This window comes from Rhinopithecus roxellana, chromosome 9 (assembly GCF_007565055.1).
Source record: "Rhinopithecus roxellana isolate Shanxi Qingling chromosome 9, ASM756505v1, whole genome shotgun sequence".
Lineage (NCBI taxonomy): Eukaryota > Metazoa > Chordata > Mammalia > Primates > Cercopithecidae > Rhinopithecus > Rhinopithecus roxellana.
Window position 1 is genome coordinate 7,300,106 of NC_044557.1, and position 22,560 is coordinate 7,322,665.

The window sequence follows — 22,560 nt, forward strand, 5'->3', positions numbered from 1 at the left end:
TAATAGTACACGAGGTTTTATTGACTACATTGCAAGCGAAAGCATGAAGAAGAAACAATCATTTAAAAACACTAAAGACCCTTACATAGCAAAGGTTAAGAAATAAATTAAGACTCCTATTGTGCTGTGTCTGCCAGGGAGGATACAGGCCTCATTCGCTCCGGTCCTTGGGTTCTCGGTATTTCCACTGGATGTAATCAAAGATGTCTTTCTCACTATCCACTGGCAGGGGTTCTCCAGCAACTCCTACAAGTACAGAGAGAAAAAACTTATTGTAAGAACCAGTTTTATAGTTTAGTTATAGAGGGTTCAAGATTAAAAGCTGTGTGGGACTTGCTTTCAGAAGAAAAAGGAAAATGGTAACCAAGTCACTAAAAAAGAAAGACACTAGCAGACATGGTAGCTCACGCCTGTAATCCCAGCACTTTGGGAGGCTGAGGCGGGCGGATCACCTGAGGTCAGGAGTTTAAGACCAGCCTGACCAACATGGAGAAACCCCGTCTCTACTAAAAATACAAAATTAGCCGGGTGTGGTGGCGCATGCCTGTAATCCCAGCTACTCGGGAAGCTGAGGCAGGAGAATCGCTTGAACCCAGGAGGCAGAGGGTGCACTGAGCCGAGAATGTGCCATTGCACTCCAGCCTGGGCAACAAGAGCGAAACTCCGTTTCAAAAAAAAAAAAAAAAGACACTGACCACCTCTATTGTCTCCCAGAAGCCTGTGCTGGAGCCTTGTCTTGTGAGTCACCAGTGCCACAAAGGGAACCTGGGGATCCCAGCTAGGGCCACTCAAATCATCCTCATTCATGATTGTCCTCTCTGCTGGAGCCACTATATATTATATAAAATACTCTAGTGAGTTCCTTTGCAACTCAGTTCTTGGACTAGCAGCACTGGCATCTAGAACAAGCTTATCCAACCTATGGCCTATGGGCTGCATGCGGCCCAGCACAGCTTTGAATGTGGCCCAACACAAATTTGTAAACTTTCTTAAAACACGATGAGATGTTTTCGTAATTTTTTTCTTTAAAAGCTCATAAGCTATCATGAGTATTAGTGTATTTTATGTGTGGCCCAAGATAATTATTCTTCTTCCAATGTGGCCCAGGGAAGCTAAAAGATTGGAAACCTCTGATCTAGAAGCTTACTAGAAATGCAGAATCCTGAGCCCCACTGCAAGCCCAAGGAGTTAGAATCTGAATTTAGTGAGGCCCCCATGTTGCTGGTATGCATACTGAATTGTGAGAAGCACTGCCCTAGTCTACCAGGGATGAAAGCCTTATTTTATACTTTGAGGACAAAATGACAAAAATTCATTCTCCTAGTAGAGAACAGTAAACCACATAGTATACTGTGAAATGTTAACAGGACCCATTAAGCATATATTCAGCAATCCTTATTCTTTAAACTTTAAAAGCATGGGGCCAAAGATACTGTGGCACTAAAAGCAAAGTATGTGGCACTGAAAACAATGATACTTGAGTTTTTCAGGGGTCTTGGAGGTACATTAAACAACAGCAAAAAACAAACAAAAAAAAAACCCTTTTAGATGAGTAAGATGTTTTACTGAGCATGCAAGGATTTAATCCATTTTAACAAAGCTGGAAATAACGCTTTCCTTGATGGCCTTCAACTGAGGGCCTAGGAGCATGTTATACATTACATCCTTTCTTGTTGCCTGAAGGACTAAAAATACAAAGAAACTACACTAACTGGCATAGTTATTAGAAGGTTTGCTAAACCAAAGTATCTTTGAAAATTACCTTCTCTCGAGATGAGAGATGATCTCTAATACACACGTGGACACTCACCAGTGACTCCCAAGGGACGGATGGTGTACTCATTGATTGTGAAACCCTTTTCTAGGGCATGAGCCCTCATATTCTTATTGAAAATATCACTCCCAGTGAAATAGAGAACACCACAGTAATACTGATCTTTGGGTATCAACCTAAAAAAAATGGACAGTAGATACATTTTTTTTACCATGCATTTCAAGTTTAGCAAATATAGGACTCCTAAAATCATTAAGGAACAAAATACCTAAGATAAGCCTAAGTGGTCTAGTAAATTGAAGAGAAGACTATCATGAGGTAGACTGCTCAAATCACCCCAACCTTGTAATTTGTTTAGGTTTCTGTGAACTTTGTTCTGAAAGAGGTGTGGAGAAATGAAATCGCATTATCACTTAATACAACTAACTTAGCCCAGGCAGGAAACAACTTTTGAGCTGTGGAAGGCATCACGGTGAGGTGTAAATCTAGAGAAAATAAATCAGAGTCTGTAGACAGTCATTATTCTTTATATACTTTGGAGCTAAACATTGCATTTGGCAAGAACATATGGCTCTTGGGAGTAAAAAGAGGCTCTAGATATGAATGTGAACTCCAAGATACAAAAAGGGAGGGAGAAAACGAGACAAGTTTGGAAAAGTTAACAGGTCAGCAACAAAGTCTGAACAATACCTGATATCAATTCTTCTGTGTGGATATTCTTTTTCATCATTTTTACTGGGAAGCTGGCAAACACCCTAAAATGAATATTTTAAACCAAGTTTAAAGATGTTCTAAACTTAAGGCTTAATTTTAATCAAGCAAAACACAAGGTCATTTTTGTTTTTAATATTAGCAGCTCTAGAATTCTGAGCACTTTTAGCAGCTTCTGTGAGTGATACACTATCCCACCTTTCTACTACACTTCATGATAATTAGAGAACTACACGAAACTGCAAATGAGGATTCTCATTATGAGGATTTGGCCTTTGCGTGATACTAAACAAGAAACTAATCAAAGAAAACACTGAACACAAAACACAGACATCAAAATAAACAGAAGAGAGCAAGGTGGAAGAAACGATTATGCAGGAAGAAGAAAACAAACAAAAAAGCTACCAGTAATAGTCTCAGATAACGGAAGATAGTCTATCCATGAAGTAAGGATAGAATACTACAGAAAACCCTCAGGGAAAGGTTTAAATAAAAATTTAAAATGATAGGTAGCAGAAGTAAAAGAGTTTGAAATTGAAGAAATCTCTCAGATACTAGAAGGGAGAAAGACACGGAAAATAAGAAAAATATGAGATCAGAAAATGAGAGGATTACTTTCTTCCTTCTCCACAGGTTAAGTTTTCATTATGCTTCTACAGTTTCCAAACAAAAGTTATTTAAGTCTGTTTTATCTTTTCCCTTTCCAGAAAAATGGACAAAAAATCTGGACTGGTCAGTAACCCATACATATGTAAAACAAGCTATATAAGCACCACCAAATTTCCAATTAAAAGTATCAAATGCTACATTCTAAGAAAAATACACAAGTGACAAGCTTCTGGTCCCCAAGAGTGGTCAAGTTAACACATGCCACTAAAAGCCATACTTTTTCACTCAGCAAAATAGAAAAATTAAAATCTAAACTAATTCTTTAGCTGTTCCTATGGAAGAAAGATTAATGAAACATGTTTACCTTCAAAATACCTACCTTCTTAGAAACTAACAAGTTCCAACTCAACTTCCACTTTCAAGTGGATCAGAAATCATTTCCACCTGGAATTACCAGGAGGTATTACCTTGCGGATGCGGATGTCTAGATGCCACAGGGAATGATGTTGCTGTTTGTCACATCAGTAATAGGATTTTATCTCGTGGCTTTGTTCCTTTCCTCAAGGCTAATTTTATTTCCTGCACTTTTTCTGAAGTGCTAATGTTAAAGAATTTCTCTGTTTTACTGTAAATTCTGTATTAGATTGAGTGGATTAGCTTTGTTTGGCATTTCATTTGGGGAGCTTCATACTGAGTGTCTGAAATAAAGCCTCTTTCATTTCCTCACGGTAGCCATGGTATCTCCTATTGTCCCTTGAATTCTTACTGCAGATATTTCACAGAAAATCACCCAAGGCCAAACTTGCACAAAATACTGAAAGTTGAATGACACTCATCTTACATAAAACCAATAGTTAAATGCAGAGGAAACTGTTTTCTTCTGAGTGCTACTATATTCACAGGAAGAACAGCTCAATTATCTAAAGACTATGATTGTACAAGATGATCTGGAATAACCATGGCTTTCCTACTGTTTGTTTACTATTAGCTTAAAGGAATTTGTCTTGAAGATAACTTGAAAAACACATGGAGAGGCATATCTTTAAGACTAGTAAGTGGTGATAGCAAGAAGAGGTTTTGCAAAAATATGGAATGAGAATGGCTTATTTCACTACCTAAGTCGAATTCATTTTGCAGCCAGTTTCCTTTTAGAAGCCTAGAGCTCTTAGCTTCTTTGGATATCTTGCTCACGCTCATTCCCATAGGCTTGCTGCTTGGACTCCTCCCTGGCTATCTCTTCCCTCAGATATCTGCTTAGCTAACTCCCTATGTCTTTCTCTAAGTCTCATGTTCTCAGTGAGGCTGCCTCCAACCACACTATTTAACACTGCCTCCTGCACTCTCCTCTCCCCTACACCCTGTTCTTCCTTTTTAAAAAATAACACTTACTACTCTAACCTATTACATAATTCACATATTTATTATGTTCATTGTTAACTATCAGTCCCTTCCCACAATCCTCAAATATGAGTTTTACTTAAATTCATGGATACATTCCAAGCTTCGAGAACAGTGCCTGGAATGGTGGAGATGCTTATATGTATTTGCTGAATTGACTGAATACAACTTCTGCCCTGGGGGTGCTCACTCTCCTCATTCTGTTCTTCTTTCAAGGCACCATCCTCTCTCTATCCCTTCTTTTGTTCCCCAATCTAATCCTTACCAGGTTACCTTCCTCTCCTGATCCATTTCCACACAGATGACATCTTATATTTGTGCAGCTCTCTTTGTACAACTCTTGGAAGATCTAGTATCTTTGAAGTTGTGCAAATTCTTATTTGTACATCAAATAATTGTACAAACTCTTCAAAGTTTCCACATATATTATTTAATTTTGATCTGCATAACGGTCTTCTGACGTAGGGCAAATATCAATTTTAAAGATAAAACTCAGGCCTTTTAGAAGCAAATCCACCTTCCCAATGCCACATAGAATATTAGTAATGGAGTCAGAATAAGACCCTCTATCTTCTGTATCCAAATCTATTCTTCTATAACAAAAGATACAAACCACCTCTTAACTGTCTCTAAAATTGATTTGAAAGTTGACCTCGAGTGCTTCTCTTCCTAACAATGATTACAAATGTCAAAACAGCATGCTCAACTATGGTATTTTTTTAAGTTCCAGGGACTATGAACCACAGGTATAACATCCAAATTTTGTCAAAAACCACCCACTGAGATGGATTCCTACGTCGCAACATAAAGATCTTAGTTTCTTGTTCTTATTGTCATCTGAATCTTCTACACTTTAAAAACAAATAAACAGACCCAGTCTTCTTGTGTTTTAGCCTGTTTTCTTCTGGAAATATGTCTGGGGGATGCCTTTCCTGTCAATACCGCTAGATGTACTGCCAGATGTATGATTTAAAGACTGGGAAGTCAAGATAGGGCATGGTTCCTACAATCCCAGGTCTATCCTAGGATGGGTGAGTGGCCTTAGTCTTCGTTCCTGTGGCACATGCACAGTGAGGTCTAAACTAGCCTCATCTCTAGCAATAACTGGGATTTGGCTGCCCTTACACTTCCTAGGCAAAGGGTTTCCTTTCTTTGATTGAGCAACTACTGGGATAACCCAAGTCCACCACTATCAACAAGATCACAAAGACCTGGCTACCCACCTTTCCTTTTCAGGTTACATCCAGCCCACTAGATGATACTTTTTCCTTTTTTTGGGAGGGTGAGGGAGTCTTGCTCTGTCGCCCAGGCTGGAATGCAATGGCGCAATCTCAGCTCACTGCAACCACTGCCTGCCAGGTTCAAGCGATCCTTCCATCTCAGCCTCCCCAGTAGCTGGGACTACAGGTGCCCGCCACCACGCCCAGCTAATTTTTGTATTTTTAGTAGAGACGGGGTTTTGCTGTGTTGGCCAGGCTGGTCTCAAACTGCCGACCTCAGGTGATTCACCTGCTTCAGCCTCCCAAAGTGCTGAGATTACAGGTGTGAGCCACCATGCTAGGCCCTTTTACCTTGTATTCTTGCTAGCTGGATTCCTATAGCTTCTGTTGGTTTTTCCTCTGGATCTCTCTTCGAGTACAGCAGAACACCATTAAGATTATAAAAAATGGCTTCTGCCATAGTAGTGTGGAAATACCTTCCTGGTCATTAACTCTGAAAATAGTTGGCACACTTCCCAGTAAGGATTTCTAGTGATTTTCACAGGGATGATACTTGAGGAAGAGATTTAGGCCAGAGAGGTCCCCAGAATATGCCCAGATATAGCAAGACACTTTTCTACTGTGCAAAACATCCAGCTTGTCTAGCAGATATTGTTTTCAGGATTTTATCTGACTAAATATTCTTAAATGTAAGATTCATGCACATTCATTTTGAGTGAATTAAAATCCACCTAAATTTGAAAAGGCTGTTCATGGGGCATACACAAGCCCTATTTTTAATACCATCTCATGTATGTATATACTTTTGGGAACAGAGTAAGACTTCAAAACCTGACAGAGTCAAGAGAACAAATCAGAGATTTAATTTCCAAAGACTGACTAGAGTCTTTACTTTTATCTTTCCAACGTTCGTTTGGAAGCATTGTTGAAGTGTGACCAGCTTAGAAAATACACTTTCACAGCCCACTAATATCACCATGCTGAACTTAATGACATGATTTTTTATATGTGTGTGGGTTAAATATACATGACATATAATTTACTATTTGCCATCTTTTTTTTTTTTTTTTTTCTTTTTTGAGATGGGGTCTTGCTCTGTCACCCAGGCTAGAGTGCAGTAATGCGATCATGGCTCACTATACCTCAAACTCCTGGGCTCAAGCCATTCTCCCACCTTAGCCTCCCAAGTCACTGGGATTATGGACATGAGTCACTGGGATTATGGACATGAGCCACTGTGCCTGACTACTATTTTAACCATTTTTAAGTGTACCATTCTGTAGCATTAAGTACATTCACATTGTTGTGCAACCATCACCACCATCCATGTCCAGAATGTTTTCATCTTCCGCAACTGAAACTCTGCGCCATTTAAACAGGAACTCCCTATTACCCCCTCCTTCCAGGCCCTGGCAAACACCACTCTACTTTCTGAATGGCATGACAATTTAATTATCTTTCTCAACTATCTTCTAGCTTTGGCTAAAACTCTTGTCAAATCTATGCACTGAGACTCTTACTAATTTTAGCATGTCCACTCTCCAAAAGCACAGTCTCTTTCCTTTCAGTCATATAACCTGGGAAAAGTGGGGTGTGGAGAAAATGGACTCAAATGATGTATATAAGTGATGGAACACTAAACGTCACGTTAAGAAAGAAGTAACAGGCCCGGGCACAGTGGGTCATGTATGTAATCCCAGTACTCTGGGAGGGCAAGGAGGGTGGATCACTTGAGATGAGGAGTTCAAGACCAGTCTGAGCAACATGGTGAAACCCCATCTCTACAAAAAATACAAAACTTAGCCGGGCATGGTGATGTGCACCTGTAGTCCCAGCTACTCAGGAGGTTGAGGTGGGAGGACGGCTTGAACCCCAGAGGTTGAAGCTGCAGTAAGCCATGTTTCGCCACTGCACTACAGCCTAGGTGACAGACCAAGACCCTGTCTCAAAAAAGAGGAAGTAAGAATCTTAATTCTAGGCTGGGCACGGTGGCTCATGCCTGTAATCCCAGCACTTTGGGAGGCCGAGGCAGGCAGATCACCTGAGGCCAGGAGTTCGAGACCAGCCCAGACAACATGGTGAAACCCAGTCTCTACTAAAAATATAAAAATTAGTTGGGCATGGTGGCAGGCGCCTGAAATCCCAGCTACTCGGCAGGGTGAGGCAGGAGAATCGCTTGAACCCGGGAGGCGGAGGTTACAGTGAGCCGAGATTACCTCACTGCACTCCAGCCTGGGTGATAAGAGTGAAACTCCATCTCAAAAAAAAAAAAAAAAAAAAAGACTCTTAATTCTAGATTTCTATCTGCCTTCCTGTTGGTATACAGAATCATTTATTAATCTGCTTTTAATCCACTAGCCATTCATCTTGAATTATTAAGTCTTAATTTCCCCCCAATCAACTTCCCTCGTTACCATTCCATGTAACATGTTTCTTCCCTTGAGTGTTCTATCACAGACCGTGATGACTTTTCTTTCTTTGGTGTTGAAATAGATTAATATTTTTCAATCAATTCTAACTTCACTTATTGAAGAATTCTGAGTCAGAGAAGATGAGAACCATTTGCTATTTTAGGGAAAAACTTAATGTGTGTCAAAGTCATTACTGATATTTTCAAAAAGCAGATTATGCCTCATTAACTATTCTTTTTTTTTTGAGACAGAGTCTCGCTCTGTCACCCAGGCTGGAGTGCAGTGGTATGATCTCGGCTCACTGCAACCTCTGCCTCCTGGGTTCAAGTGATTCTCCTGCCTTAGCCCCCCGAGTAGCTGGGACTACAGGCGCCCGCCACCATGCCTGGCTAATTTTTTGTATTTTTAGTAGAGACGGGGTTTCCCCATGTTAGCCAGGATAGTCTTGATCACCTGACCTCACGATCTGCCCACCTTGGCCTCCCAAAGAGCTGGGATTATCCTGCCATGCCCAGGCCTAATTAACTATTCTGATGACACCTGTTATTTACAAGTGGATAATTAAAAGAAAATTCTTTCCTAAAATATTCTGAGAGTAGTTATGAGAATCAGGCATCCTGCTGATTACTTTTCTTTAAAGTCTCATGGATACTCTATTTGTTGACAGTAATTCAAAGCTACCATGAAGTCGCACACTCAGAATGGTTACTAAACAGTCTCCAAGTTTTTTTTTAGATGTGCTAACTCTTAACAAGTACTTACCATGAACTTTGTCTCACCCTTCGACAGGGTATCTGTGATAAAACGAACCTTTTGTAACTGCTCCACAACCTGATGTAACAGTTTTGGCTGCAGAATCATAATTAGGGAATAAGAAAAAGAGTAGTTACTTTGTAATGGCAAGAAAATATTTAACAATATCTTCAGAGACAGAGTGCTGCTATATTGCACAGACTGGAGATTGTGCTCTTCACAGGTACAATCACGGCAAACTATAGCCTTGAACTCCTGGACTCAAGTGATCCTCCTACCTCAGCATCCAGAGTATCAGGAACAACATCATGCCTGGCTAAGAAACCGTTTTTTTTGGCAGGGAATTGAGCCCGGAAAGAAAACATTTTTAACATGAGTTTTCTAATTATTTATGGAGAAATCTCTCTTTTTTTTTTTAAGATGGAGTCTCGCTCTGTTGCCAGGCTGGAGTGCAGTGGTATGATCTCAGCTCATTGCAACCTTTGTCTCCCAGGTTCAAGCGATTCTCCTGCCTCAGCATCCCGAGTAGCTGGGACTACAGGCATGCACCATCGCGCCCAGTTAATTTTTATATTTTTAGTGGAGACGGGGTTTCACGATGTTGAGCAGGATGGTCTCGATCTCTTGACCTTGTGATCCGCCTATCTTGGCCTCCCAGTGTTGGGATTACATGCGTGAGCCACCGTGCCTGGCCATCTCTATGTTTTTTAATGTTCTGAGCAAGTACTTTTTCCAATAGAAAATTCATCTTTGAAACATATTTTTAGAAACCACTGTTTAAGGTATTATGATTGTTAAAACAATGATCAGTTGTATTTATCTGTTTCCTTAAATCAAAGAGTTTTACTGTTCTTGAAATGGCTCATGGGAAAAAAAATCAAAGAGTCAGCTGTTCCATTTTTTAAAGGCATATGTTGTAAAATAAAAACTGTTTTGCCTTCACAGGTTTTCTAATAGAAGTAAGGTTTCTCAATATTTCATTTTTTAAGAGAAAATATTCCTTTAATGAAAACCTGATTATAGTATTTCTAACGTATTTATCACAGATAGTAAGTCGTTCTAAAACTATTGTATTAGATGTCATCTCTTTCAAATGTTAGACTGTCCTCCCAGCTCCTCATGGAAGAACAATAGGTATCCCTATCGAGAAATTTGCCTTTCGCAGAATTCAATCAGTACAAAGCTCTTCAGCAGACTTTTCGGGAAGGCAAAAATAAAACTTACTCTGAAAACATCCAACTATCATTTAAAAAGTGAAATTCACTGTTGTGTGAGACTGATCACATTGATTATAAACTCTGAGGCACCTGTTTGGTTGATTCCGAAGTGAAGCTGGGATGGGTCAGGAGAACATCCATGTCACCACTGGACTCTGCACCTGTGATGACAGAAGACACATATGAGATTGTCCACATAAATGTATCAATTGGGCAAATGCAACCAAGCTGATGACACACACAGAAAAGCCTTACTTCTTACAGCCTAACTTTCTATTTCACTGTGCTTCATAGTCAGAATTAGTTAAAAGATTTCAATTTTCTGTCCAACTATTCAGGTGTATTGATGTAGACAGCAGAATCTGTGATGACAACAGTAATCGGCATTAGATACACATTGTATACAATAAGTTAATTTAATGTGTTAAAAATGCACCTAAGTAACTACTCAATAATGAATAAAAACAATATTTTAAAATAGCTTTAAAATACACCTATGAACAACTCTATATGTAAAAATCTCAAATTAAACAATATACTGTAACTCTATAAAAGTTAATCAGAAAACTCATTTCGGCCGGGCACAGTGGCTCATGCCTGTAATCCCAACACTTTGAGAGGCTGAGGCCAGAGGATCGCTGAGGCCAGCAGTTCGAGACCAACCCAGTTAACATAGAGAGACGAAGGCTCTTTTTTTTAAAAAAAAAAGAAAACTCATTTCAATTCCTATGATTGAACTCAATTAATCGATCTATACTCTACAACCACATAGCTTCAGGCAAGTTACATGCAGCTATTTAAACCTTTCTTTTCCTATATTCTATGAAATTCTGTCTCCACTTAGATGGAATTTGTTCATTTTACTTTTTTTTCAGTGCTGCAAATGAAGACTCTTCATTCCTCTAGACCTCAGTTTTCTTATATGTAAACTACTAAAAACTACTTCATCTGCTATTGTGTAAATAAGAACATATGTAAAAGCATCCACTATAGTGCCTGGTATACAGCATAAAAGAATCCAATCTATCTCCTCCCTTGCATTTTGATAAGTACAATAGAGGCCAAACATACTTTTGGTGACTAAAGATCTTGCAGTGTCTTTGAGATCCTCTCACTTCAGCCTCCCAAAGTGCTGGGATTACAAGCATGAGCCACAGCGCCTTAACCAAATATTTAAATATAAAGAAGGCTAGGCCGGGCACGGCGGCTCACACGTATAATCCCAGAACTTTGGGAGGCCAAGGTGGGTGGATCACTTGAGGTCAGGAGTTCAAGACCAGTCTGGCCAACATGGTGAAACCCTATTTCTACTAAAAAAAAAAAAAATACAAAAAGTTGCCAGACATGGTGGTGTGTGCCTGTAATCTCAGCTACTCGGGAGGTTGAGGCAGGAGAATTGCTTGAACCTGGGAAGCAGAGGTTGCAATGAGCTGAGATCACACCACTGCACTCCAGCCTGGGCGACACAGCGAGACTCCGCCTCAAAAAGAAAAAGAAGACTAGACTGTGTACTGCACATCCATGGAAGCTATTTTAGTAAAGGAAAATCTATGCCTTCTCTTCTTCTCATTTCGTTCTCCTAAAAGCTGGATGTCTTTCACCGTCTGCCTACCAACAACAATGTTTCACTTTATCTAAAAAAACAAAAACAAAAAATCTGTATGAGCAAAAAAACAGAAACAACCCAAGGGTCCATTAATAGGGGACTGGATAAATAAATGAAGTATGATACATGCATACAACTGAATGTTACGCAGCTACAAAAAAGAATAAGGGGCCAGGTACGGTGGTTCATGCCTGTAATATCAGCACTTTGGGAGGCTGAGGTGGGTGGATCACTTGAGCCAAGAGTAGAGACCAGCCCAGGCAACATAGTAAAACCAGGTCTCTACCAAAAAAAAAAAAAAAAAAATTAGCCGGGTGTGTTGTCACATGCCTGTGGTCCCAGCTACTCTAGAGGTTGAAGTGGGAGGATCACTTCAGCACAGGAGGCGGAGGTTGCAGTGAGCCGAGATCACGCCACTACACTCCAGCCTGGGTGACAGAGAGAGACCCCATCTCAAAAAACAAATAAAGAAGGAAGTTTTCTACATATTGATATGGAAAAATCTCCAGGATGTATTTATAAGTGAAAAAAGCAAGGTATAGTATTGTATACATATTATGTTACTTTATGAAAGAAAGGGAGAAGAAAGAAATAAAGATGGTATACTAATATGTGGTTGTATTTTCAGGAAGAAACATTACAAGAATCCATAGGGAAGTGGTTCTTAATGGGACTTAGTAGGAAGGAGTAGGAAGGAGTGCACAGGGACTGTGGAAGTGAGACATCTTAGTGTATACCTTTTTATGTGAAAGCATATAACCATACAACATACCCCAAAAAGGTAATAATAAAATAGAAATAAATCCAGGAAGGTTGTCATAGCCATGATAGCAAGCATGTGGCTTGCTGTGCCTCCAAATCTACATTTTGAAAATACAGAATCCCAATTCCCACCTAAGGAGGTTCTTATTTAGCAGATTTGTAGGAGGGTACAACAATATGTTTTTTTTTTTTTTTAAGTCCTAGGTATTTCTGATGCAGACATACTTGAACAACTGGTTAATTTCAGTTCTCTCATTTTGCAAGTATGGAATCTAGATCAGGAGAGACGTAACAGTGGTAGATCTGGCCTCAGACCCCAGGTCTTTTGACCCTGGTCCAACGTTCTTTCTACTAATCAGTGAGTATGGATTTAGTTTTCTCTCCCCAACTCTAGATTCTTACAGCAGCTACCCAGAGTATTCCATCACCTACTTCCTAGACAAAATTCCATAGGTGACCAGAGATTCAGTTCAGGTATCTACTCTATCAACTCTAACATACTCTAAAATGTTTTAAATAAGCTTTTTCTACTCCAATTTTAAAAGTTTACTTTGTTTTGAGATGTAGTCTCGCTCTGTTGCCCAGGCTGGAGTGCCGTGGCACAATTTCGGCTCGCTGCAAGCTCCACCTCCCAGGTTCATGTCATTCTCCTGCCTCAGCCTCCCAAGTAGCTGGGACTACAGGTGCCTGACACCACGCCCGGCTAATTTTTTGTATTTTTAGTAGAGACAGGGTTTCACCGTGTTAGCCAGGATGGTCTCAATCTCCTGACCTCATGATCCGCCCGCCTCAGCCTCCCATAATGTTGGGATTATAGGCGTGGGCCACCGTGCCTGGCCAAAAGTTAATATTTTTAAGCATGTATGAGCTTTTCAAAATGTTAAATCAGTAAGACACCAGGTTGTGTGGTTCTTTCTTTGCTCACATTCACATACTAAGCAGAACTCTTCTCATGAACCCGCTTATTGTAAGAATTGGTTTTGAACTGGTACTTCTAAAACATTATTTCTTAGCTCTTTTATAGAAAACTTGGGCAGTGAGGCATGGTGGCTCACGCCTGTAATCCCAGCACTTTGGGAGGCTGAGGTGGGCGGATCACGAGGCCAAGAGATTGAGACTATCCTGGCCAACATGGTGAAACCCCGTTTCTACTAAAAATACAAAAATTAGCTGAGCATGGTGGCACGTGCCTGTATACAGTCCCACCTACTCAGGAGGCTGAGGCAGGAGAATCACTTGAACCTGGGAGGCAGAGGTTGCAGTGAGCCGAGACGGCACCACTGCACTCCAGCCTGGCGAGAGAGTGAGACTCTGTCTCAAAAAAAAAAAAAAAAAAAAAGAAAAAAGAAAAAGAAAGGTAAATTAACAAAACTACCCACAATTTCACTATCATCTAGCCAAAGAGCCAAAGACTACCATTACTAGCATTTCAATATACTTAAAGTCATTTAATAAGTGTCGTTAAAACTAGTCATTAAAATATCATCCTATAATAAAATCAGGATGAATTTCCCCTAGTTACATATTCCCATCTACAAACAAATACCCTTAACTAATACTACTAGGTCTTAGTGAGTCTATGAAGTACCACAAATTACATCTTTTTAATCCAAGTTCTTCACATACATTAGGCAATTTTAGTATCAGGGCAAAAATAACCCAAGATTAGGAAGTATGTTACCTCTTCTGAAACTGCCACAGACTGTAGCAATGTATTCAGAATCCACTTTTTTAACTTCATTTAGTACAATATCCTAATAGAAGAAAAATTAAGTCAGTATTCCCAAAATGGCTTTTCACAAGTGACACTCTCAATTCTAATCAAAGAATATAATTTGACACATCTTACTTGCATTTGTAACATCTCTTCACGAGGAATTCTTTTTTCAAAGTCCCCAAAGTATCTATAAAGACAGAATAAGTAGACAAAAGATTTTTATAAAATTTAAATCTCCTTAAAAATTAAATTGTCTTTTATAACAATTGTCCAGGCCATACCAGCAGATCATTCTCACAAATCAAGGCTAGAATGAATTCATTGAGAAGACAACAACAAAATTGGGAGTGGGGTGAATGGGGGAAGGTTTATTCCTAAATTGGATCAAAATCCTTAAGTGTCATCCTTTGTAATATTTCGAAGACTCCATCTAAACTTATTTGCAAATAAGCTACATATTCGTGTAACAAGAGTAAATAAATACATTTAAGTTAGGGCATAATTTCAAAGTAGACTGCTCTCTACTGACAAGGCAAGGGGTTACAATTTACGGCTCTTACATCCTGCAAAATTATATTTTCAAATACTATCCTGCAACATGGATGAACTCAGACAACAATATGCTAAGTGAAAGAAGTCAGTCACAAAAGACCACATACTGTATGACTTCATTTACATTAAGTGTCCAGAATAGGCAAATCCATAGGGATAGAAAGTAGATGAGCAGCTGCCTAGGTCTAAGGTGGGCATAGGGGGAGGCAATGTGGGAATGACTAGTAATACGTACAGGGTTCTTTCTGAGATAACAAAATGTTCTAAAACTGACTGTAGTGATGGTTGCACAACTCTGTGAATATACTAAAAGTCACTGAATTGTATATTTTAAATGGATGAATTACAGGACATATGAATTACATCTCAATAAGGCTGTTAGGGAACTCAGTGTGAAACAACATCTAAGCATATGCTTCAGCATGATGAAGTGCCTGCTCACAGCCAATTCTCACCAAACCAGTTCTTCAGAAGACCTCCATTTACTACAGAAATGCCAGGAAAGCAAGAATCATATCATCCAGGTCTCTTACTGGCTCAAGATTTTGGAATGGTAGTATAAGTTTAAAATATTATGGTAAAGCATCAACAGGAAAATTCAAAAGGTTATTAGAACTGAATCACCCACAACACTATATAATGCCAGAAGAGATACATATAGTGCTTATGCACTATAACTGTAAATAATTAGAAAGGGGGTTCCCAGACTCTATCTGGCACACAAAATAATTATTGATACTGATATAGAAATATGCCTAGGAGTCATCCCTATGTGGTTATTTAGGTATGAGGTTTGTCCTTTTTTTAATTTAGTTTTTCATATTCATGTCCTATCTTCCTGGGTACACTATAAAACTCCTTAAAAGTTATACTCAACCTCTCTATATCTTTACCCCAAACCTAGTGCAGTGCTTTGTACAATGTGAGCATGAAATAAAAACCCACTGACTGCCTGATACACTCAGTCCTAGGTATTTGAAGAGGAAGTTCCCTGCTAAAGTAAAAAGAAGAAGGGAAATCCTCAAAACAAGTAAACTAGAAAGCAAAAGTGAAAGCATTGTGTGAACACAGGTAGATACTCTATAGAAGTCCACAAATCTTAGCACTTCTGAATAGGAAAATGGTTGTGGTTTAGCTAAGTTTGAAGAGTCCTTGTGGTATATAAAAGAATGTCTATAAAAATTTTACTTTTACATCTCAAGTGTCAAAACAAAATTTGCCATCTTACTTCAGCCCAATTCGCTGATGATGGTTCAATTTATCTTCATTTTTTCTGAGATCTGTACAGAAGATAAATAAAGATAAATAAATTGACATGTTAATTTAAATGCTTTTCAGGGGAAAAATGCTAAACTCAATGACTTTTTATAAAGAACCACCTGGGGAACAAATACACTGAAATGACTGAAAACACAATGAGAAAAAAATTTCAGATATGAAGAGCTACATAAAAGTGACTCTTCAGGGCTGGGCACGGTGGCTCACACCTGTAATCCCAGTACTTTGGGAGGCCAAGGCGGGCAGATCACGAGGTCAGGAGTTTGAGACCAGCCTGGCCAACATGGTGAAACCCCATCTCTACTGAAAATGCAAAAAATCAGCCAGACACGGTGGTGTGCCCCTGTAATCCCAGCTACTTGGGAGGCTGAGGCAAGAGAATCACTTGAACCCGGGAGGTGGAAGCTGTAGTGAGCCGAGATTGCATCACTGCAATCCAGCCTGGGCAACAGAGTGAGACCTTATTTCAGGAAAAAAAAAAAAAAAAAAAAAAACAAAAAAACAGAATGACACCAAATTTTACTAACTACAGCAAAAAACAACCTTATAAGAACCAATATGGTTTAATTTATTCTAAAAGTAGCAGTAGTAACAACAACTTCTGAATGTTTTCTGATTAACTAGGTTTATTCATATTTTTTTTCTTTCACTCTTTCATTCCATTAGTACTGAATAGTAGATTTGTGCAGTCATTGTGCTAAAAATCCTGTTAAGCCGGGTGCAGTGGCTCATGCCTGTAATTCCAGCACTTTGGGAGGCCAAGGCGGGAGGATCATGAAGTCAGGAGTTTGAGCCCAGCCTGACCAACACAGTGAAACCCCATCTCTACTAAAACTTCAAAAATTAGCCAGGCACGGTGGTGCGCACCTGTAATCCCAGCTACTCAGGAGGCTGAGGCAGGAAAATCGCTTGAACCCAGGTGGCAGAGGTTGCAGTGAGCTAAGATCACGCCACTGCACTTCTGGGCAGAGAGAGCAAGACTCTGTCTCCAAAAAAAAAAAAAAAAAAATCCTGTTGAAAGGAAAACTATTACTGTACTTGCATTTTTTAACTTAAAAATTGTCATAACATCCCATATTAAGTCTAAAAGTGACTTAGTTCCATTCAGGTGTCCCTTTATTGGGCATGAGTCCAGCTGTGAGCCTTGTTAAAGAAACAGCAAGATAAACATGCTTAAAAAGCAATTCCTACAAGCCCCCTTATAGTCACAAATACACACATTCACTCTGGAGATATAAAATGGAGAAAAATAAGCATCTTTATGAAACATAGAGCACTTAATATTTCCTATGGTTGTGTGCACACAGAAAACACTAAGGTATATGACTAAAACTGAAGTGGAAATATTGAGTGTGTTATATAGATATAGTTATAGATATCAATAGTTGTATTACCTGTGAATTGTAAAATAATATAAAAACCAGAACAGTTGATCCTTGACACTCCCAAGAGCTGCAACTCAATACCTCCAAGAAACCCACAGATTCTTGACCCCTTTAGCCAATCATTTCTCTCATATAAGCTGTCTATACCACAAGCAGCAAAGCATAAACCCCCTATGAGATGCACATGTAGAGTTCATTCTCTAGCAATGTGGCTCACACAAATTCCTAACTTAGTAATATTACTAATCATGCCTCATAAGAGTTGGTTACCATTTTTAAGTAGTACTTACTATATACGAAGCACTCTGCTAAGGGCTTTACATACATTATTGCATTTAATCATATGAAGCACAAATACCCATTTTGTAGGTGTGAAAACTGAAGCAATAAGGTCATCCACTCTTAAAAAGGTAGTGGAGATGGGATTCAAAGCCAGGTCAGTCTCCAAAACCTGCCTACCTAACTACTGGACTGCTTGCAAACAGCTGAACTCACAAATACTAAATCCCAAATGCCAAGGATACGCTGTAATGAATTCATATGTGTACATACACCCATGAACAGTATAAAGAGATACATTACACGCAAAGGATTACTATATTTAAGGAAAACGTTTTATATTACTTGTTAGGCTCTATTTTTATCTTTTTTTTCAAAGCAAAAATCCCTTTAAAAACCATTACAAATCTCTTACAGAATCTTTCTCAATGATAAATAACTTAGCTTTTAATCTGATACAAGATTTTCTTGCTTAAAATTTTATTAAAGAAATAAAGGGGGCCGGGCGCAGTGGCTCACGCCTGTAATCCCAGCACTTTGGGAGGCTGAGGTGGGCAGATCACGAAGTCAGATCGAGACCATCCTGGCTAACACGGTGAAACCCCGTCTCTACCAAAAAAAAAAAAAAAAAAAAAAAAAAAAAAAATTAGCTGGGTGTGGTGGTGGGCGCCGGTAGTCCCAGCTACTTGGGAGGCTGAGGTAGAATAGCATGAACCCGGAAGGCAGAGCTTGCAGTGAGCCTAGATCACGCCACTACACTCCAGCCTCGGCAACAGAGCAAAACTCCATCTCAAAAGAAGAAAAAGAAATAAAGGCAATTTAGATATTTGAAAAATCTGCAAATGATAACTATTTCATTGCTTTTAGGTCAAGAGATTGGTTCTTGGTCTTTTTTTTTTTTTTTTTTTTTGAGATGGAGTCTCACTCTGTAACCCAGGCTGGAGTGCAGTAGCACCACCTTGGCTCACTGCAACCTCTGCCTCCTGGGTTCAAGCAATTCTCCTGCCTCAGCCTCCTAAGTAGCAGGGATTACAGGTGTCTGCCACCATGCCTGACTAATTTTGTATTTTCAGTAGAGATAGGATTTCACCACGTTGGCCAGACTGGTCTCGAACTGCTGACCTCAAGTGATCCGCCCACCTCCCAAAGTGCTGGGATTACAGGCATAAGCCACCATGCCTGGCCCTGGTTCTTGGTCTTCTTAGTTTTCTCTGAGTTAGTTACAAACCTAAAAATGTTTATGATGGTAATATAAACTATACCCTATATCTACTCTACTGCAGAGTTAAAAAGAAAATCTTATCATTTGTATCTGATTGAGAATGGATTTTTCAATTTGAAGTTTGTTAGAGCACTAATGGTACTTCAGGACCATATTTAACCTGGAATTAGTGACCTACAGTCATACTCACCTTCTAGTGTTTTAATTCCTTCATCTACAAACTTCCTTGCAGCAGATGGACTACAAAAAGAAAAGCATTACTTCAATATTGGGTGAAACTTGGGATTCTTGTAACAACCATGTCTTAATAGTAAGAAGAGTTGCTATTAAGCTAAACAAGACCTGCTAAAATGTTGCATGGCTACTTTGGTAATGTTCAACTTTATCCAAAGTATGAATTATTGAAGCGTCAATCATTAGGAAGACAACTATGAACTCAGACATGAAAAAGATGTCTAAACGGCTGCTGTGCCCATGTACAGATGGCACTTGAAAACCATTCATTCATTGAACTAAGATTTACTAAGGGCCATTATGTGTCAGATACTCTTCTGGGTGCTGAAAATGTAGCAGGAATAAGAATGTAAGTGGGTAGATAGAGACAACAGATAGTTACATAAACAAGAAAAATATCAGGTGGATAAATTAAAATAGAATGATATGACAGAATGGCTGGGTCCTACTTTAGACTGAGTGGCATAAGGCCTTTGAGATGATATCTAAGCTAAGGTTTGAATGACTAAAGAACCAGCTATCTAGGGGATCAAAGAGAAAAACATTTCGGGAAAAGGAAACAATTAGTGCAAGGGCCCTAAGGCTGTCATGAGCTTGGCCTGTTGCATAGATGCATAGAGTGATGTAAGTGATGGTATGAGTGCTATGGAGCACTACACAGGTATTACACTCTGCTGTGCTTTTAGAGTCATGGTGATAGGTTTGGATTTTATTCTGAGTGCAGTGGAAAGCTATTAGAAGACACTGCACAAAGCAATGACAAAATCTGATTTAGGTTTCTAAAATATCACTTTATTCATATAAATAAATCACAACATCAGAAATGACTAAAGATGCTCTTATAGGATGGGGGCAGAAGGAACCTTACTGACTAACCCAACTTCTCTCTTATTTCATAAGGAAGGACACTGAAACCTAGAAAGATGAAGCGATTTGCTAAGGTCACAAATCTAGCTGGTGCTAGCACTGGGACCATTACTCAGATTTCCTGACATTCTTCTCACCATACCAGTTTATAGCATAATAAAGCAGGAGCGGGGAACAGAAAGAAAAGGATACACACAAATATAAACATGCAAGCACAACAGTCTGAGGCCATAGTGTTTCGGGACAAATAAACCTATATCATTCAGTAAGCTGTGCAAATATCATCACATCATATTGTGATATAGAAACTGATACTGATGTTAGTTAGGAAGGCAATGCAGCATAGAAGAAACAGAACTGAACTCGGAATCAGAAGATATGGGTTCAAATCTGGCTCTGCCATGGTTACTCATGTTCTATATTCAACTTTCAGTTCTCTTGCCTGGAAAAAAGGGATAACAGATGCTCTCTAAAACACCTTGTGGTTCACACCTATAATCCCAGCATTCTGGGAGGCTGAAGTGGGAGAGGATTGCTTGAGGCCAGGAATTCAAGACCAGCCCAGGCAACATAGGGAGACATCTTCTCTACAAAAAATAACAAAAATTGGCCACACACGGTGGCACAACCCTGTCGTCTCAGCTACTCAAAAGGAGTACTAAGGCAGGAGAGTCACTTTACCCCAAGAGTTCAAGGTTACAGTGAGCTATAATAGCACCACTGTACTCCAGCCTGGATGGCAGAGTCAGACCCTATCTCTAAAAAAAAAAAAAAAATTGTAATTCTTCTAATGAAAATTTTAAAATGGCCTTGAGTCCCCAAGGAGTCATGCTCATTTTCAATATACTAGGTTTAAGAATTTAATATGTTTTAGAATAACTTTCACTGAAAATGCTGCCATTTAAAGAACAAATCATTATATTTAAAGGAATGCCCCATGCCATAAAGATGAGAGCACTAAAGTCTTTTCTTTTTTTTTTTTTTTTTGAGATGGAGTCTCGCTCTGTCGCCCAGGCTGGAGTGCAGTGGCCGGACCTCAGCTCACTGCAAGCTCCGCCTCCCGGGTTTACGCCATTCTCCTGCCTCAGCCTCCCGAGTGCCTGGGACTAGAGGTGCCCGCCACCTCGCCCGGCTAGTTTGTTTTTTTTTTTTTTTTTTTTTTGTATTTTTTAGTAGAGACAGGGTTTCACCGTGTTAGCCAGGATGGTCTCGATCTCCCGACCTCGTGATCCGCCCGTCTCGGCCTCCCAAAGTGCTGGGATTACAGGCTTGAGCCACCACGCCCGGCCCTGAGAGCACTAAAGTCTTAATATTTCAATGTTAATCTTTACTTCAGCCAGTGTCAAAAAAGCCCCCCTTGGTACTAGCTCAAATTTTAAGATAATAATCCCTTCATTTAAAAATGCCTGAAGCTGGGCAAGGGGGTGTGCACCTATAATCCAAGCCTTACTTGGGAGGCTGAGGAGGAAGAATCACTTGAGCCCAGGAGTTCAAGACCTGCATGGGCAATATACCGACCCTGTCTCAATAAAAAATAATTAAAAAAAAAATTGAGGGCTTGTTCCAAATTCATGAGGTGCTATGATAAATATCATGATAAATATAAATAGAAACAAAAGAGGCCAAGAGGGAGCAGGAAATAGATGCACACGGAGCAAGTGGTAGTGGAGTTCAGAGGAAGGAGAGGTTCTTTCTGGCTGGCGAACCAAACTGGTTTCATGAAGGAGGTAACATTTGCCTTGGATGGGGCCTTTACAGTAGAGGCATTATCTGAAGAATCAGCCTCAGATCTTAAGCTATGGAAGGGTGAACCGTATGGCTAAGGTAGAGAGGTGGTGAAGTACAGGTTTTGAGAAACAAGTAATTTACTTTGGCTAACAAGAAAAATAAGCCAATTGACGACTGTGTCTGCTTAAAAAATAGTTCTTACCCAATGCCACTAACTCGAGTCAGGAAATTGATGGATGAACTCGTATCATCCTGCCGAATCTTTAAGAAAAGAAAAAAGTCTGACAATAATTTAAGAATGCTTCGAGGACTTAAATGATCTTATTGGAAACATATCAGTCTGCTAAAAGACATGAAGAGCTATTTACATTTGCCTGGATGACCCACACAAAATTATTCACAGGTAACCTAAGGAGTAACAGGTGAATAACAGAGTAACTGAAGACGTCTTATCTCTAACTTATCCAATACTTTTAAAAGGTCTATTCATAACAGATCAGAAGTGATATAATTACTATCATAGGGGTGAAATAAAACCATAAAAATGCTTGGGAGAGTTTAAACACAGAAATTCTAAAAGATGGCCGGGCACAGTGGCTCATGCCTATAATCCCAGCACTTTGGGAGGCCAAAGCAGGTGGATCACGAGGTCAGGAGTTCGAGACCATCCTGGCTCACATGGTGAAACCCCGTCTCTACTAAAATACAAAAAATTAGCCGGGCATGGTGGCGGGCACCTGTAGTCCCAGCTACTCGGAAGGCTGAGGCAGGAGAATGGCATGAACCCGGAAGGCGGAGCTTGCAGTGAGCCGAGATCGCACCACTGCACTCCAGCCT

At 39.7% G+C, this 22,560-nt stretch overlaps 1 protein-coding gene across 3 annotated transcripts in view; it reads right to left on the reverse strand.

Annotated features, from left to right (window-relative positions):
* POLB (DNA polymerase beta) overlaps window positions 1-22,560 on the reverse strand; it is a 33,547-nt gene continuing 10,987 nt past the window's right edge. For 2 of the 3 annotated variants that reach the window (XM_010368037.1, XM_030937869.1), the window contains 10 exons: window positions 21,926-21,984; window positions 19,085-19,134; window positions 15,959-16,010; window positions 14,311-14,365; window positions 14,143-14,215; window positions 10,184-10,254; window positions 8,886-8,972; window positions 2,465-2,529; window positions 1,811-1,950; window positions 1-246 (listed from right to left, as the gene is read on the reverse strand). In XM_010368037.1, the coding sequence (XP_010366339.1) occupies window positions 152-246; window positions 1,811-1,950; window positions 2,465-2,529; window positions 8,886-8,972; window positions 10,184-10,254; window positions 14,143-14,215; window positions 14,311-14,365; window positions 15,959-16,010; window positions 19,085-19,134; window positions 21,926-21,984 (747 nt within the window). In that variant the 3' untranslated portion in view covers window positions 1-151. Of the gene's footprint in view, window positions 247-1,762; window positions 1,951-2,464; window positions 2,530-8,885; window positions 8,973-10,183; window positions 10,255-14,142; window positions 14,216-14,310; window positions 14,366-15,958; window positions 16,011-19,084; window positions 19,135-21,925; window positions 21,985-22,560 lie in introns of all 3 variants that reach the window. The other variant, XM_010368038.2, reaches the window with a different exon arrangement.